General features: G+C 57.3%; 1 protein-coding gene across 2 annotated transcripts in view; it reads left to right on the forward strand.

The window, feature by feature from the left end:
* The first annotated feature begins 3,170 nt into the window (after positions 1-3,170).
* The window catches only part of MDGA1 (MAM domain containing glycosylphosphatidylinositol anchor 1), a 59,666-nt gene continuing 48,249 nt past the window's right edge, over positions 3,171-14,587 (forward strand). For both annotated transcript variants that reach the window (XM_079148398.1, XM_079148399.1), the window contains exon 1: positions 3,171-4,173. In XM_079148398.1, coding sequence (XP_079004524.1) covers positions 4,107-4,173 — 67 coding nt within the window. In that variant the 5' untranslated portion in view covers positions 3,171-4,106. The remainder of the gene's footprint in view (positions 4,174-14,587) is intronic.

Here is a 14,587-nt window from a genome sequence, read left to right on the forward strand (position 1 = left end):
ATCACTCAACCCCTCCGCTAGTGGCTAGTTCCTGACACCGCCTGGTGCCCAAGTGCTGGGCTTTCTCTGAGGCAAAAGATTGGGGTTTTTCTTCAGTGGGAAGTGGCTGTAGAGTGTCTGGGTGGACAGAGGTGCAGCCCTCTGGTTGCTGCCCCTGAGCCTCCAGGCCACGTGCTCAGTCCCCTCCTGGGCCTTGAGGCCCCCTCAGGAACTCCTCAGAGCTCAGGGTCTAGCTCTGGGGCCCTATCCTACTCTTAACAGCCCCATTTGGGATCCAGGGAGTTGCTCCTGTGTGGGAAGAGAGCAGGAAATCGTGAGGCTGCTCCTAGAACCTAGGCCCTCACCACGTCTCTTGGACACAGAACAGTGGGAAAGAGCAGGGTCACCCAACCAAGCCGCCTAGGTCCAAGCCCAGTCTGGCCACTGAGCAGCTGGGTGAGTCATGAGGATTAAATAGTTGATACACAGGACCATGCCTGATGCAAGGTGCCAGCTGTGGTTACCCTCCATTCTCTCAACCGTTCCAGGAGATTGCAATCCTAACTCCCGCAGGACAGGGGAAGCCAAGGCCTAGAGAGGTCAGGACAGGAACACAGGGCTGCCAGCTCCCACGGGAGTGCGCCTTCCCCTCTCAGTGGCTGCCCACCATTGTGCCACACAGGGCTCTCTGGGCAGCAGCAGGCAGGACACCAAGGGGCTGTCAGGTAGTTACACTGCACACAATGAGCTGCAGAGTATTCACAAGTGGATCAGCGACAGCAAACATTCAATCCCAGCCTGCCTTGAGCTTGGACCCCTCCTCCAAGCCAGCTGTGCTCAGAGAGGGCAAACTTAAGAGAAAGTCAGCAGAGTCATTCAACTCAGGATGGGCAAAGCCAGAAGAGCCAGTCACTGCGGTCACTCCCTAAGAGCTTCCCTGAGGAGCTGGGGATTTCTAGAAACCTTCTAAGAGTGGGAAGAGGATAATAAATGAAGCCATTCCTCATCACTCCCTCAATTGGTGGGTGCCATTTCCTTTTCAGAACGAATGGGCTAGGTGGGTGGTAAGACGCATGCTGTTATCTCTGGGTAGCAGAAAATGAATTTTTTCCCTCTTTGGGGTAATGGGAGGTGGAGAGAAGAAAGGATGGTTACATTGAGGGGAACCTAGGTCTGTGGTTTCTGGCCTTTGATGGACATCATTCATGAACTCATTCAACAATCTTCCGCTGGCCTTCGCTGAGTGAACAGCACTAACTTTCTTTTTGGACCCCCGTCTTCAGCCTTTGACCTACGGAAAGGGAGAGGAGGTGGAGGGGAGAGGCTACAGGAGACACAATAAGCCGGGATAGTGGGGGCGTAGGGTGTCTTCAAATGTTCTCGGACTTCCTGAGATGGAGAAAGGGGAGCTGAGGTGTCAACCGATGGCGCCCCTCCCATGCCACAAGTCATGACCCCACACTTTCTCCTTTCCCCTGGAGGGTCAGAGGAGAAGGAACCCAGCAGGAACGAACCTGGGGAAGAAGTGGCTTATTAAGATTTTAAAATTTATGCATTGATTTACATGCAGAAGAATTAGCCCTTTTTTGGCATACGGGTCTTTGAGTTTTGACAAATGCATGGAGTCGTGGAATCACCATCGCAGTCGAGATACCCAGCAGTTCCACGGGGTGAGGGGAGAAGGGTTTGTAATCTCCCGGTTCGTTGTAGCTGCTGCGGTTGTCTGCGCTCCCACGGGCCGCTCTAACACAATCCCTGCGCACACGCCGAGATAAATAACGGCGACAGGTGGAGCAGGTGAGATTAGCAGGACAGGGGTGGGGGACCGCGATCGGAGGCACCGGAAGGCCGCCCGCCTGTCTTGCCAACCTACGCCCCTCCCCGAGGGCGTTTGGGAGGAGCGCTCTCCCCGCCGCTGCCTGGGGAGGGCCGGGTTGAGGCAGCAGAGACCCGGAGAGCCGGACTCGGGTGGCTGGAGTGGGGCCCGGGCTTGGCTGCCGGAAGGGCGGGAGCCCCTGGGGCGCTTGGGGGCGCCTGCGGTCCCAAGGGGAGGCAGGATGGGGAGAGGGGCGAACTGAGAACAGGCGGTGGCCGGGGGTGCTCCGGCAGAGGGGTCCTGCGGGCAAACCTGTTGGCAACCTGTGGGCCGCGGCAAGGGCAGGAGCTCTAAGCGCGCCCTCTCCACCCGCGGCTCCGCCAGCTGCTCTGGCAGCGGCCTCAGCTCCTGACGCGGGGAGACGCCGAGGCCTGGAAAGGGGCTAGGGCTCGGCCGAGGGTGGAGGGTACTCCCGAGCCGGGCAGACAGTCCTGCAGACCTTCAGCAGGCTGCCGGCTCTGGCGCCTGAAGGACCCTAGGAGCCTCAGGAACCCGGCCTTTCCCTCGGATCCCCGTTTCCTTCCCGCCTCCCAAAAGTGCAAAACATTTGTGAAGTGTGCAGTGTCCTGCTGGCTTGGGTCCCCGGAGCGAGCGGCCGCGCTTGCCCGCGAGCGTGCTGGGATCGCAGCACCCGGCTTGGGCAGCCAGTCTGGGTGTGCAAGGGCGGGCGAAGAGCGAGTGTGCGAGCGCGCGGCTGCAGAGCCCGCGCCGAAACCCAGGTCCCTCCGCCACTGTCCTCGGGATAGATGGATCCATTTCTGCTTTCTGACATTTTCCTGCCGGGGGCTGGGGGGAAGCGAGGGAGGGGAGAAAGGGGGAGGGGGAGGGGAGGGGAGGGGAGGACGGGGGTAGTGGGGGGGTGGGGAGAGAGAGAGAGAGAGAGAGAGAGAGAGAGCGCGAGCAGGCAGCCTGCTTCCCCCAGCCCTGTTTTGTTTTCTCTAATTGGTCCTGGGGGAGGCGAGGAAATTGGACAGAGGCTGGGCCGGGCGAGCTGGGCTGCCTTTAATTGGCTCCTTTTTTTAACTGGAGGGGAATCAAACAGGAGAGCGAGCGACAAAGGGTGGGAGAGCGAGAGACCGAACGGGGAGACGCGGGGAGGAGGGAGGAGAGAGCGGGAGGGAGGGAGGGAGGGAGGGAGGGAGGCGGGGGGAGCGCGGAATGAAAAGCTCCGAGGGGCGAAAAAGCAGCACAGCGAAGCCCAAGTTGCCGAGCGAGCGGAGCGCTCCCGCGGCCCGGAGCCAGCGGCCGCCGCGCCCCGCAGCCCGGCCCGGCCCCGCCCGATCAAGGCCCCCGCTGGCCGAGGCCGCCGGGCGGGGGCGGGGACGATCAACTTGGGGCGCGGCGCAGCCCCGCTCTCCCGAGAGCGCGGAGCCGGGGAGCGCCACGGCCGCGGCCAGACGGCGGGAGCGGAGCGCAGCGAGCGGAGGCGGCCAGCTGCGTCCGCGCCGCAGCCCCGGCCTCGGCGAGAGCGCGAATATTTTTTCAAACGACTCAAACTTTCCTCCCTTCCCCGCTTTCTGGGGTCCCTCTTGCCTGGAATTGCTCTTCAGATTCCCGCGGGGCGCCGGGGCACGATTCCTCCCTCGGGTGCCTCGGCGGCTCGGCTAACTTCGCGGACCCGAGGACCGTGGCGCTCTGCCCGTGGCCGAACCCAGCCCGCGCTGCCACCCCGCTCAAGAGGGCCAGGACTGGGGTTCCTCCGCAGCTGGCAGGTGCGCAGCCTGGCTCCCTTAGGTCGGGCCGCTGAGCTCTCAGCACCGGGTGCAGGACTGGAGACAGCGAATTAAGCCAGCGGAGCCCGGGTCTCCCTGCCCCCGCTCCGCGGAGGGGCGTCCCCTGGGCGGGGAAACGACAAGTTTGTCAGTCGTCGGTGGCCTGTTGGAGCCAAACGCCGCCGCCGCAGCAGAGAGGTCCTTGGCGCCCAGCACCCTCAGCGGACAGCCCTGGGGACGCGGGGCGGCTCGGCGACCGAGCTTCTTGGGCCGGGGCGCTGGCTGCTGCGCCGGGCGCGCCGAAGCACCCGGGGCCGGGCCAGCGCCCCCTGCGTCCCCATCAGTGCAGCGGCCCCGCCGGAGAAACCCGGGTCGCCGCCGCCGCCACCGCCTACTCCTCAGTCTCCTGGTCGCCGCCCTCTCCGTCGCCTCTCAGGGAAAGGGGGGGACATAGGGGGCGTCGCGGGGCCCCGGCGGATGCGCCCCCCGCCGCCTCTCGGGCTGCGCCGCCTCGCGGGGATGAAGCACCGGCCGTGAAGATGGAGGTGACCTGCCTTCTACTTCTGGCGCTGATCCCCTTCCACTGTCGGGGACAAGGAGTCTACGGTAAGAGCCCGCGTCCCACTCCACGCTGGCTGAGCCCCGCGCGGAAACTTTGCAAGAGGCGCAAAGCGCGCGCTGCCGGGGTTTGGTGGAGACCTAGGCTCGGACTCTGGAGTGGATGCCCGCGTCCCCGCCCTCTCCTGAGCGCGAGGAGACCGAGCTAGCTGCTTTGGAGCACTGGGACCGGTCGTAGGGTCTGGCGTGAAGCTGGGGATGCCGGGGGGAGGTACTCACTTTCCCAAACCCTGCTAGGGGCGGGAGTGACTTGCGAACCTTTGAGAGAATCCAAAGGGCTCGGGAGACCCAAAGAGACCCCAAGTACAGGGCGGGGGCAGAGACTTACACCAAAGCCTCATCCCCTCCAGGCTCGGCCTCCTAAGTGGAAACGAGCGATGCATGATCCGGAGTTGCGCGCTGCTTGCGGGCGAGCTGCTTGCCAGCGCAGCGGCCGGGCGGCGGGCTCGCCTTCTTCCCCGCAATCGCTGCGGCTTCGCGTCCTTCTACTCGTTCTTACAGTCTGAGTGGATGCGGGCATCCCCTGGCTCCGGCGTCTACGACCCCGGCATCCCTTCTCAGACCTCTCCAGAGCCAGTTCCTGTGTCTGGTTCCCAGGAACAAAACGCCAGCCGCACCTTCCTTCATCCTGCGAGCACACAGAGACACATTCAGCCACCGTCCCCAGGAAACGCAAACCCGGCACGCACCCATCCGGCTACGTGTCCAAACTCTGCCTCCTGTCACGCAGCTTTGCTCTAGCGTCCCCACGCCACGCTCAGAGAAGCAAGGGTGATTCTAGTTACCCCTGCTCCATTCCATATTGTGGGGTTTCCCGGGGAAGGCTCCAAGCTCAGGCATCATCTCTTCAGGGACATCCAGGCTCAACCCTCCAGCAGGGCTGTGACCCCACAGCACAGAAAGTCCGTTTCCAGAGCCCATGGCTCTTTCTTGCCTTCTTCTGACTATAGGGTGGTCTTTGTAGGTCACTTTTTAATGATGTGCAGCTGGGGGCAAGAATTCCTCTTTTTCTGGGGTGCAGGACTAATTATTCCTGTTTAGATTTGGTGGAGTTTGACCTGTCCTATGTAGGGTGGCAGGGGCAGTGTCCCCTGGATGCTTCAGGTGCTGGTGCTAAGTACTTCCTTCTGAAGTGGCCCTGCTCCATCTGCCTGTGCCTGTCAAGAAAAAGGGGTGTCCTCAGGGTGTCCAGGAGATGGCATGATCTTGGCCCTCCACAGAGAGCTGGCCTGGGCTTAATTCCTGGATGAGGCTTGGCCAGGCATCTGGCCAAACTCTGATTCTTAATCAGTTTGTGTTTCCTACTGCCACCCCCCCCCACAGGCCAGGGAAGGCAGGAGGGAGGAGGAAGGGTGCAGGGCTGGGACAGGCTGGGTGTGCAGAGGAGGCTGGGTGTGAGCCGGTCCTGGAGGCTTTGGCCTCCCTAGGATAGAGGAAGACACCCGTGGTCTAGGGGTTCCTTTTTCCTCTTTCTTCCCAAAGATTCCCTGCAGCTCTACTGCCATCTTTGAGGTGCCCTAAGAAGGATGCTGCTGAGGCCATTGCTTCCTCCTGCTCACACCCAGGCACTCAGAAGGGGGCTGGAGAACCCTTCCTGTGTGCTGCTCTGTGTGCCCTTGGGCAGATCTGGCAAGTCCATGTCATGGCCATTGTTCTCCTCCATTCCCTCCAGCTTCTCCAACTTTCTCCAGGGCTGCACTTGAGGAGACTCTTTGGGGCCTCGACCAATACCCCAACGGTGGGGGTTGGGGAGCAAGAGCAGTGGTCTCCATAGACCCTTATTTCAGAGCACTTTGGGGCCAGCATTCAGCCATCGGTTTACTGTCTCCTTTTCTCTATTTTCTCCTCTCCTCTATGTGCCCAGGTCCCAGCTGCTCAGCAAAAATCAAAAAGAGGATCTTGTGTGCTGGAGCCAGCCAGGCTTTCCCCACCTTTCCTCGGAGAACGTGGCTCTGGGGGAGTCTGGCCCACTGGGACCCTGCAGGGCAGAAGGTCTTTATTAGGTAGATGGAGAGAGGAAAAGATGGAACAGGAGCGGGAGAAAGAGACTGCTGAGGTCCCAGTGATGGAGAGGCACCAGCCGGGTGTAGGGGAAGCGCTGGTCTGGTCTAAGCCGATGGGGAGCTGGGGTTCATTCTCCTGCCCCACTCCAATTTGTCTCTATCCCCAAAACGAATGAAGTGCTTTAGAAAGAGTGAGGGGAGAATATCGGGCCAGAGATGGTGGGTCACGTCCATCACTGCTTCCAGTCCAGCGCGGTGCCCCGCACGCTGCGGGAGCTCCGCAGACATTTGTTGAATAAATGAGGGGCCATGACTGGGGGGGATCGAAGAAATGCTTCTTGAAATTCTCTCTCCCCAAAGAGTCTCTCCAGGGCTTGGTTCCCCCCCGGACGGTGGGACTCATGTTGAGCGTTTCTCCTTAAGGATCCAGAGTCCTAGGCTGGCAGCCCTGGAAGAGAGAAGAAACTGGAGGTGCAGTGTCGCCTTGGCAGTGGGGAGGAAGCACAGGAGAAAAGTGTGTACCTTGGGGAGGGAGCCCCAACCCCTGCCCTTCTGCCCCTAGGCCCATGTGACTGAGGAAAGGACAGATTAATAAGGAGGCTAAACTCTGGAGAGGAGGTGAAGCAGAGTGTGGGGGTAAACCAGCATTTGGCCTGGGCCGTGGGTCTCTCTGGCGACACTGGTGGTAGGCAGGTGTCCAGACCCTAAGCCCTGTGCCTGCCGAGGTCCACCCACCTGCTCCAAGGTCTGCTGTCTGCAACAGAGCTGGGGAAGCACTCTCAGTGTGGCCAGGTGGCTTCACTCTTCTTTGGGGCACAGATGCTACGGCAGCCGAGTGCTGGACCAGATGGTCCATTTGGAGCTGGTGCCCCTCCCTCCTCGCTTCCCAATCTACTGGCCCAGTTTGTTGTCCTCCGGGGTGGATCCTGTAATCTGCTTTCTGGCAGGCCGGGGACTGAGCTGGCCTGAGAGGCCTCGTTCTGGGGCAAAGACAGTAGCCAGGTGATGGGAGGTATGTGTGTGGATAGTGTCAAGAACACCTCCTTTCTGTTCTGGCTTCTTCTCCTCCCCTCGTAGCAGGCAGACTTCCAGCTAGGGGCAGGTCGGTGGGATTCCTCTCCCTTACAAAAAATACAACAAACCCCTGGATTATTTAATATGCAGGAGTGGGAATTGACATTATCCTTAAGACAGGTTGTTTGCAACTTACTGGTGGAAGTCAAAATATTTCACCAAAGGTGTCATCAGAAACTACTATCCTATGCTAATTTTTGTGGGAACATGAAGACAGATGTTGAATAATTTGACAAGAGCAACATAGCTCACAGAATTATCACCAAGTCAGGTTTTTTCCCCCTCCTCTGGGGAGTGTGGTGCAGGAATTTCAGGAAGTGAGTCTCCCAGGGCTATATTCCCAGCATCCATCTGGGTGTGGACACTTGGGATCTTTCACTACTTTCTACCCCCTGCCTCCCTATCTGACTCTTCCCTAGAAAAGGCAGCAAATCAGAAAGCTGGTTCACTAGGGCCAGCAGAAGGCTGGGGGTTTCTAAATGTCCTGAAGAAGGTCCCTGTCTGTCTGTTCTGACAGACATTGCTTGAGGGAGAGAGCCTTGTGCCTTCAAATCCAGGCTGTTTTGTTTGCTTTGTTAGCATTATCCACCCTCCCCTTCCAAGTTGATGTGGGCCCTGAGCCAGCCTGAGGGGTCCTCAGGCCAGAGAACCTCCCCACAAGCTCAAGATCATGCGCATGTCCCTTCCTACACGGCAGGCTGGGCATCCGTGCCTCCCTGAGGTGCAGGGGCTCTAGGTGAGGAGGTGGGTTTGAGGGGATTTTATTAGGCAGGGGGCACGCTGGGGATATCCAAGGGCCTACGTGTAATTGGCCAGGCCTGGCTGTGAGCTGCTGGGGCCAGGGTGGCAAAGCCTCATTTAGAGCCTGGTATTAGCTCTGCTTTGCTGGAACATGGAGGAACGGGCGGGGGGCTCCATAGGGAGAGTGGAGGGAGCTAATCACAGCCACCAGGCCTGGCAAATGAATGATGCAGGAAATCAATACCTGGGGGCGGGAGTGGAAATCCGGGCAGTGGTAGCAGCCCTGGCTTCTCCCGCTGCCCAGGAGGCAGGGAAAGGTCCAGGAGGAGAGAGACAGAGACCGGAACGTGGAGCAGTTCCCCTGCAACGTGCACCCTGACCCCACTCCTGACTTTCACCTCCTGTTGCTGGGCTCAGAAGGCTGGGTGGAGATGCCCCACCCTGCGAGGGCGGGAGACCTGGAAGTGGAACCTGGGCCTTCCAGGCCTGGAAGAGCCCCACCACATTCCCCACCTGCCTCTGGACTCCAGAGCCTGAGTGGGTCCCTGTTGTGGGTGTGGGTGGAGAGGTAGCTGCCAGGGGGCCCTGCCCTGTGCGGCGGCCGCTGCTGCTCCACATGTGGCCAGCAGGGGGCGGGCTTGGCCACTACATTGCTCTGCCTTTCCCGGGCTCCTATGGGCCTCACCCTATCAGAGGCATGAGAGTTATTGTAATCCCTCAGTCTGGGGCTGAAGGCGATTCCTTAGGGCCCTCTAGAGCTCCATGCCTTCCCCCAGCTCCCACACATTAACCCTAGTGTTCCAGGGCATCCTTCCATGACCAGAGTCACACTCCTGCATTCTCATTATGGTCCAGGTATTCCATAGGCCTAAACAGAGGTCTGTGCTGGGGCTCAGCCCAGCTTGGTAGGCACCTGCCCCAGTGAAGCTGGGTGTGCTTGGGGGACAGGATGGCTTGTGCCCTGGCAGAGCTGCCTCTTTATGAACCTGAGGCGTGGCCTGTTTCTGCATCTTTGTCCCCAGTATCAGAAGACCCTGCTTTGCAGGTGTGGGTCAGGCGGTTGAAGGTACCAGCTAGTGAGGAGCCCCCGTAGCATTTCAGTGCTGATGTGGGAGGCAAGAGTCACACTTAGCTCCAAGGAATGATCTTTTTTTCTTTTATCAAACAATTAATTCTTCCTTTTTCTTAAGTCTATGAATAACATGTGTTCTTTGCAAATCAATTGAAGAATACAAAAAAATCTAAGAAAGTAAAGCTCACTTGGCATGCCACCAGGCATTTGGTGATGGTTCTTTTGGTCATCTTTTGGTCCTAAGAGGAATGAACCTTTTGGTGTTCAATGGCTATAATAATTCGTTACAGGTGTGTGAGTACTGTGGGCCTCACCAAACATTGTCTTGGCCTTTTGCCTTTGATTTCCATGACATTTTGAGCGGTCAGCACAGGGGATCCTACTGTCTCCATTCAACAGGTGAGGAAACAAAGATTCCAAGAATTTAAGTGACCATATTGGGCATGGTGGCTCAAGCTTGTGATTTAAGCTACTTGGGAAGTTGAGGCAGGAGGATTGCAAGTTCAGGGCCAGCTTTGAGAACTTAGCAAGCCCCTGACTCAAAATGAACAAGAGGGCTAGAGGTGTAGCTCAGTGTTAAAGCACCCACAGGTTCAATCTCAAGTACCACCAAAAAAAAAAAAAAAAAAAAAAAAAAAAAAAAAAAGAAAGAAAAAAAGAAAGAAAAAAGAATTTAAGTGACCTGATAAAGATTGGTATTGGTAAGAAGTGGCCCCAAGACTTGATCCCACTGGATCTCTGATTTAGGGGTAAGGAAAGCCATTGACTTACCATTCATTCACATTTACTGCATCCCTCCCCTGAGCAAGACCCAGTTCTGGGCATGGTAGGGCTGCTGAGATGAGTCGAGTGGAAGGCACTCACACCAGAGATGGTGGCCCCTGGAAGATCTTGATTAATTAAGGTGGCAAGGGCAGATAAGGACTGTGGGAACCAGAAAGATGAAGAGTTCACCTCCAAGGCCTTGACAAACTGAAGTAAGGAGTGCAGAGCATGTCCCCAGCTGGTGGGCACGCTGTGGCACTTACATGGAGGCTAAAGACCCTGGGTGTGTGGAAGGATGGTCACTAGTCAGGCTAGAGCCCAAGTTGAAATGGAATCAGGGCAGTTAGATTGGAAAAGAAAGGAAACCATCACCATCACCACCACCATCACCACCACCACCACCATCACCACCACCACCATCACCACCACCACCATCACCACCCCCACCATCACCATCACCACCACCACCACCACCACCATCACCACCAACACCACTACCACCACCACCACAATCACCACCATCACCACCACCACCCCCACCACCACCATCACCATCACCACCATCACCACCACCACCATCACCACCCCTACCATCACCATCACCACCATCACCACCACCATCACCACCACCACCATCACCATCACCACCACCATCACCATCACCACCATCACCACCATCACCACCACCATCACCACCCCCACCCCCACCACCACCATCACCATCACCACCATCACCACCATCACCCCCACCACCACCATCACCATCACCACCATCACCACCATCACCACCACCACCCCCACCACCACCATCACCATCACCACCATCACCACCATCACCATCACCACCACCATCACCATCACCACCATCACCACCACCATCACCATCACCACCATCACCACCACCATCACCATCACCACCATCACCATTACCACCACCATTACCACCACTGCCACCGCCACCACCATCACCATCATCATCACCATCATCCCACAGCCAGTTCCTACCTGGTAGAGGTGGTGAATGTGCATGGTCTTCTTTGGTCTGCACCACAACCTCTCAAGAGGTTGGCTCGCCATTCATTTTATGGATGAGGAAGCTGGGGGCTCATAGACATGGAGTCACTTGTCCAAGTGGCAGACCCAGACCTGAGCCCAGAGCTGCTGACCGCAAAGGCCACGCTTGGCGGGAAGGGCCTGGGATCCTGGGTTTGGGAGGAGCTGCCAGGCGAGTCTCCAGCAGGGAAATGATCCATGTGAGCCATATTTGGGGTTGCGGGTGTGTGTTGGAGAAGGCTGTGCAGGGAGACTGATCAGTAGGCCTTGGGGCTGTTCGGAGCATGAGCTTGACCCAGGGTAGTGGTGGTGAATGGGCAAGGGGAATGGGTATAAGAACTACAGTTGTTCTTTAAGGCATTTGAGAGATCTAGTGAGAAAGGCCAATCTTTGCTCTCTTGGTGTTTGTGTCCCAGCTGAGGGGAGACAGGCAGGTCTCATGCCAAGGAATAAGAATATGTGTCTTATGGTGATGAGTGCTTTGAACAAAGGAGTGATGGACTGTGGTTCAAATTTGTAATCCGTGGTTGGTGGCCTCCCCGAGAGAGGTGCCATCAAAGCAGGGGCCCAAAGATGCCAAGGGGGAAACCTCGTGGATGTCTGCAGGAAGTATGTTCCAGTAGGAGAGTAGCTGATGCAAAGGCCCTGGGGTAGGAGCATGCCTGACCTGTTTGAGTGATAGTGAGGGGGCCAAAGTGGTTGAAGCAAAAGAGCGAGGGGGTGAGGATTAGGAGGCGGGTCAAAGAAGTAGCAAGGCCAAGATGTCTGAATCCTCCAAGGCTATGTAAGAACTTTGGGTTTTATTGTAAGTGAGATGGGTGCCCTGGGAAGGTCTTGAGCCAAAGAGGGACATAAGTGAACACTTTTGTCGTAGAGTCCCTCCAGCTGCCACATAGAGAAGAGACTGAAGAGGGTGAGGAAAGGGAGCCAGTTAGAAGCTGTTGCAATAGTTGAGAAAGGAGACTGAGCAATCACGACGCCCCAGACGTGTGTGGGAAAGAGCTCTGGTGAGCTTCGGAGCCGGGGACCTGGTGCACAAGTGGTAAAGGGTAGAACAAGAGCCACCAGAAGTCTGATGGGTGTTGGGGCAGTGGTGCAGATAGGAGCCTGGACTTCTGGCGACTCCGCCCCACAGCAGCCGTGAGGGCCTGCGAGGTCACATCCGCTTTCCCGGCCGCGGCTTCTCCTGTCAGAGTGCCCCGCCTGCCGCCTGAGCATCCGGGGAGCCCTGAGCACAGAGCCGGGAGCTTAGCGAGACCTCTGGACATAGTTTTAATGACAAGTTTCATACGTGGGACTGTGGCCCTGGAATGTCGGGGCGCATTGGCAGGTCAGGGGGACGTGGGTGTCGGTGCTCAGGAGACAGATGAAGTGGATTCACACATCCGGAGTCATGGCCACCCAATGATGGGGGCTGAAACCGTGGGGTGCAATGAAATTGCCAGGGAAGGGGAGTGGGGAGGACGGAGCTGAGGCCAGAGCCCTGGGGTGCGCTAACATTTAGGGGTGGGAGGAGACAGAGTAAGCAGCATTGAGCGGAAAGAGGAGACCAGAAAAGAGACCCTGAAGTGAGGGTGGAGTCCATGGGAGGAAGGGCTGTCAGAGGGAGGGGACAGGAGATGGTCAGAGAGGACAGGACAGGAGGGGGACGTCAGAGCAGGCGGGGTTCCCACACTTTCCCATGGTGGGCAGGAATCCCCTTGATCTTGTGAAAATGCAGATTCAGGTTCAGGGGTCTGGGACCCGCTGCACTTCCAACCAGTCCCGATGCTGTGGCCGTGCGTAGCCAGGGCCTGAGGACAGCTGACTGGACTCAGCAGGCAGGCTTGGTTTGAGGCCTGGGGGCAGCTAGCTGCTGGGTGCCCAGGGGCCTCCCCTCTCAGAGCCTCGGTTTCCCTCTCCAGAAATCTGCTTCAGGCACGCCCACCCCTTGGGAGAAGCCTGCGAGCGACAGATAGCACTTCGAAAACTCGGAGGTAAATCGTGGGGACTCTGTTTCTCGAGAGCAGAGGAGGTGGCAGCAGATGGCAGGGAGCCCTGGGAGTGGGTGGTGCACAGGAGCAGGCCGGCCGCTGTGCTCTTGGGCGACGTGGCCGGCCTGGGGCCAGGATGGCAGATGCCCCAGCTCCTGCCGGGGCCCCGGCTTGGCCGGCTTTGGAGAGGCCCCCACCCCAGGCTCTTTTCCTGCTTTCTTTCCAGTCCCAGAAACTCGGCAGAGAGACTTTGATTTTCTGGAGGTTGGGCAGCTGTGCCGAGTGGTCCTGGCATCTGTCAGACCACCTGGGGAGCTTTGCCAACAGCACAGCCAGCCCGCGCCCCGGCCTTCTGATTCAGGGACTGCAGGTGGCATCGAGGCAGCTGTGGAGGAGCGCTCTGCTGTTGGTGCTGGGGCACAGCTGGGGCAGGCCAAGCGCTGAGATGACTCAGGCCCGCGCACGCGTCTCCCTCCCTGGGGCCATCGGAGGGCCTGTCTGGGTTTTCCAGGTCACTGCTCAAGTGTAGATTCCAACCAAGCTCATCAGGACCCTGGGGTCTTTAAAACAATCTCACTTATGATTGTTTAAACTCTGAGTGGAGAGACTTTCGACCCTGATGGTGTTAACCGGCAGCCCCAGGCCAGGAGCTCAGGAGGCAAGCCCTTCTCCCTGCTTTGAGTCACGGGACTTCCATCCCGAACCTGGATGGATTGGGGGACACCGCCCCAGCATGTGGCTCCAGAGATTTTTATTTTTTTATTTATTTATGAAACTGGGGGTTGAACCCAGAGGAGATCTACCACTGAGCTACCTCCCTAGTCCTTTTTTAAAATTTTGAGACAGGATCTTGCTAAATGCCAGGACTAGCCTAGAGCTTGTGACCCTCCTGCCTCAGCCTCCTGAGGACCTGGGATTATAGGTGTGTGCTGTTGCGCCTGATGTGTGTGTGTGTGTGTGTGTGTGTGTGTGTGTGTGCGCGCGCGCGCGCGCGCGCATGCGCGCGCTCTGGGGATTGAGCCCAGGGGTGATTAACCACTGAGACAGATCCCCAGTCCTTTTTTATATTTTATTTAGAGACAGGGTCTTGCCGAGTTGCTTAGGGCCTCCTTAAGTTGAGGAGGCTGCCTTTGAACTCATGATCCTCTTGTCTCAGCCTCCTGAGCCACTGGGATCATAGGAGTGCACCACGGTGCCCGGCTGCATTGATCTTTTAATAGGTAAAATCTGTTGCCTTTTTGAAATGTTGCCCTTTTGTTTATTCTCTTTCCTGTCTGGTTAAGGATAAAATGGAGATTTCAGAGCTGCAACGCACAGTAGCAATGCAATGTACCTCAAGCAAATATGTATGAAGAAAAAAAAAATCCCCAGGTGATTCCAATGTGTGGCAAAGTTTGGCAAATCTTGCCCTACAGCATTTTTTCTTAAGGTCACCAAAGGGCTTCTGGGGCTCAGCCATCATGACACATTCCAGGCAGGAAGAAGGGAGGAACATTTTAAAAGGGTGGGCATTACTGGATGAGTTGGTTTCCTTTAAAGAGCGTTCTTCAGAAGCCTCCTCCAGTGACTTCTGCTTACAGAATGGCCATTCTTGACTGTAAGGGAAAACGAGAAATTTATTTGTTTATATTTATATTTTTATTGATTGATTGTTTTATGGATTGAACATAGGGATTTGTGGACTGATTTACACCCCCAGCTCCGCCCTAACCCCCCCTTTT

The sequence above is a fragment of the Sciurus vulgaris genome (genome assembly GCF_902686455.1).
Source record: "Sciurus vulgaris genome assembly, chromosome: 7".
In the NCBI taxonomy this organism is placed as follows: domain Eukaryota; kingdom Metazoa; phylum Chordata; class Mammalia; order Rodentia; family Sciuridae; genus Sciurus; species Sciurus vulgaris.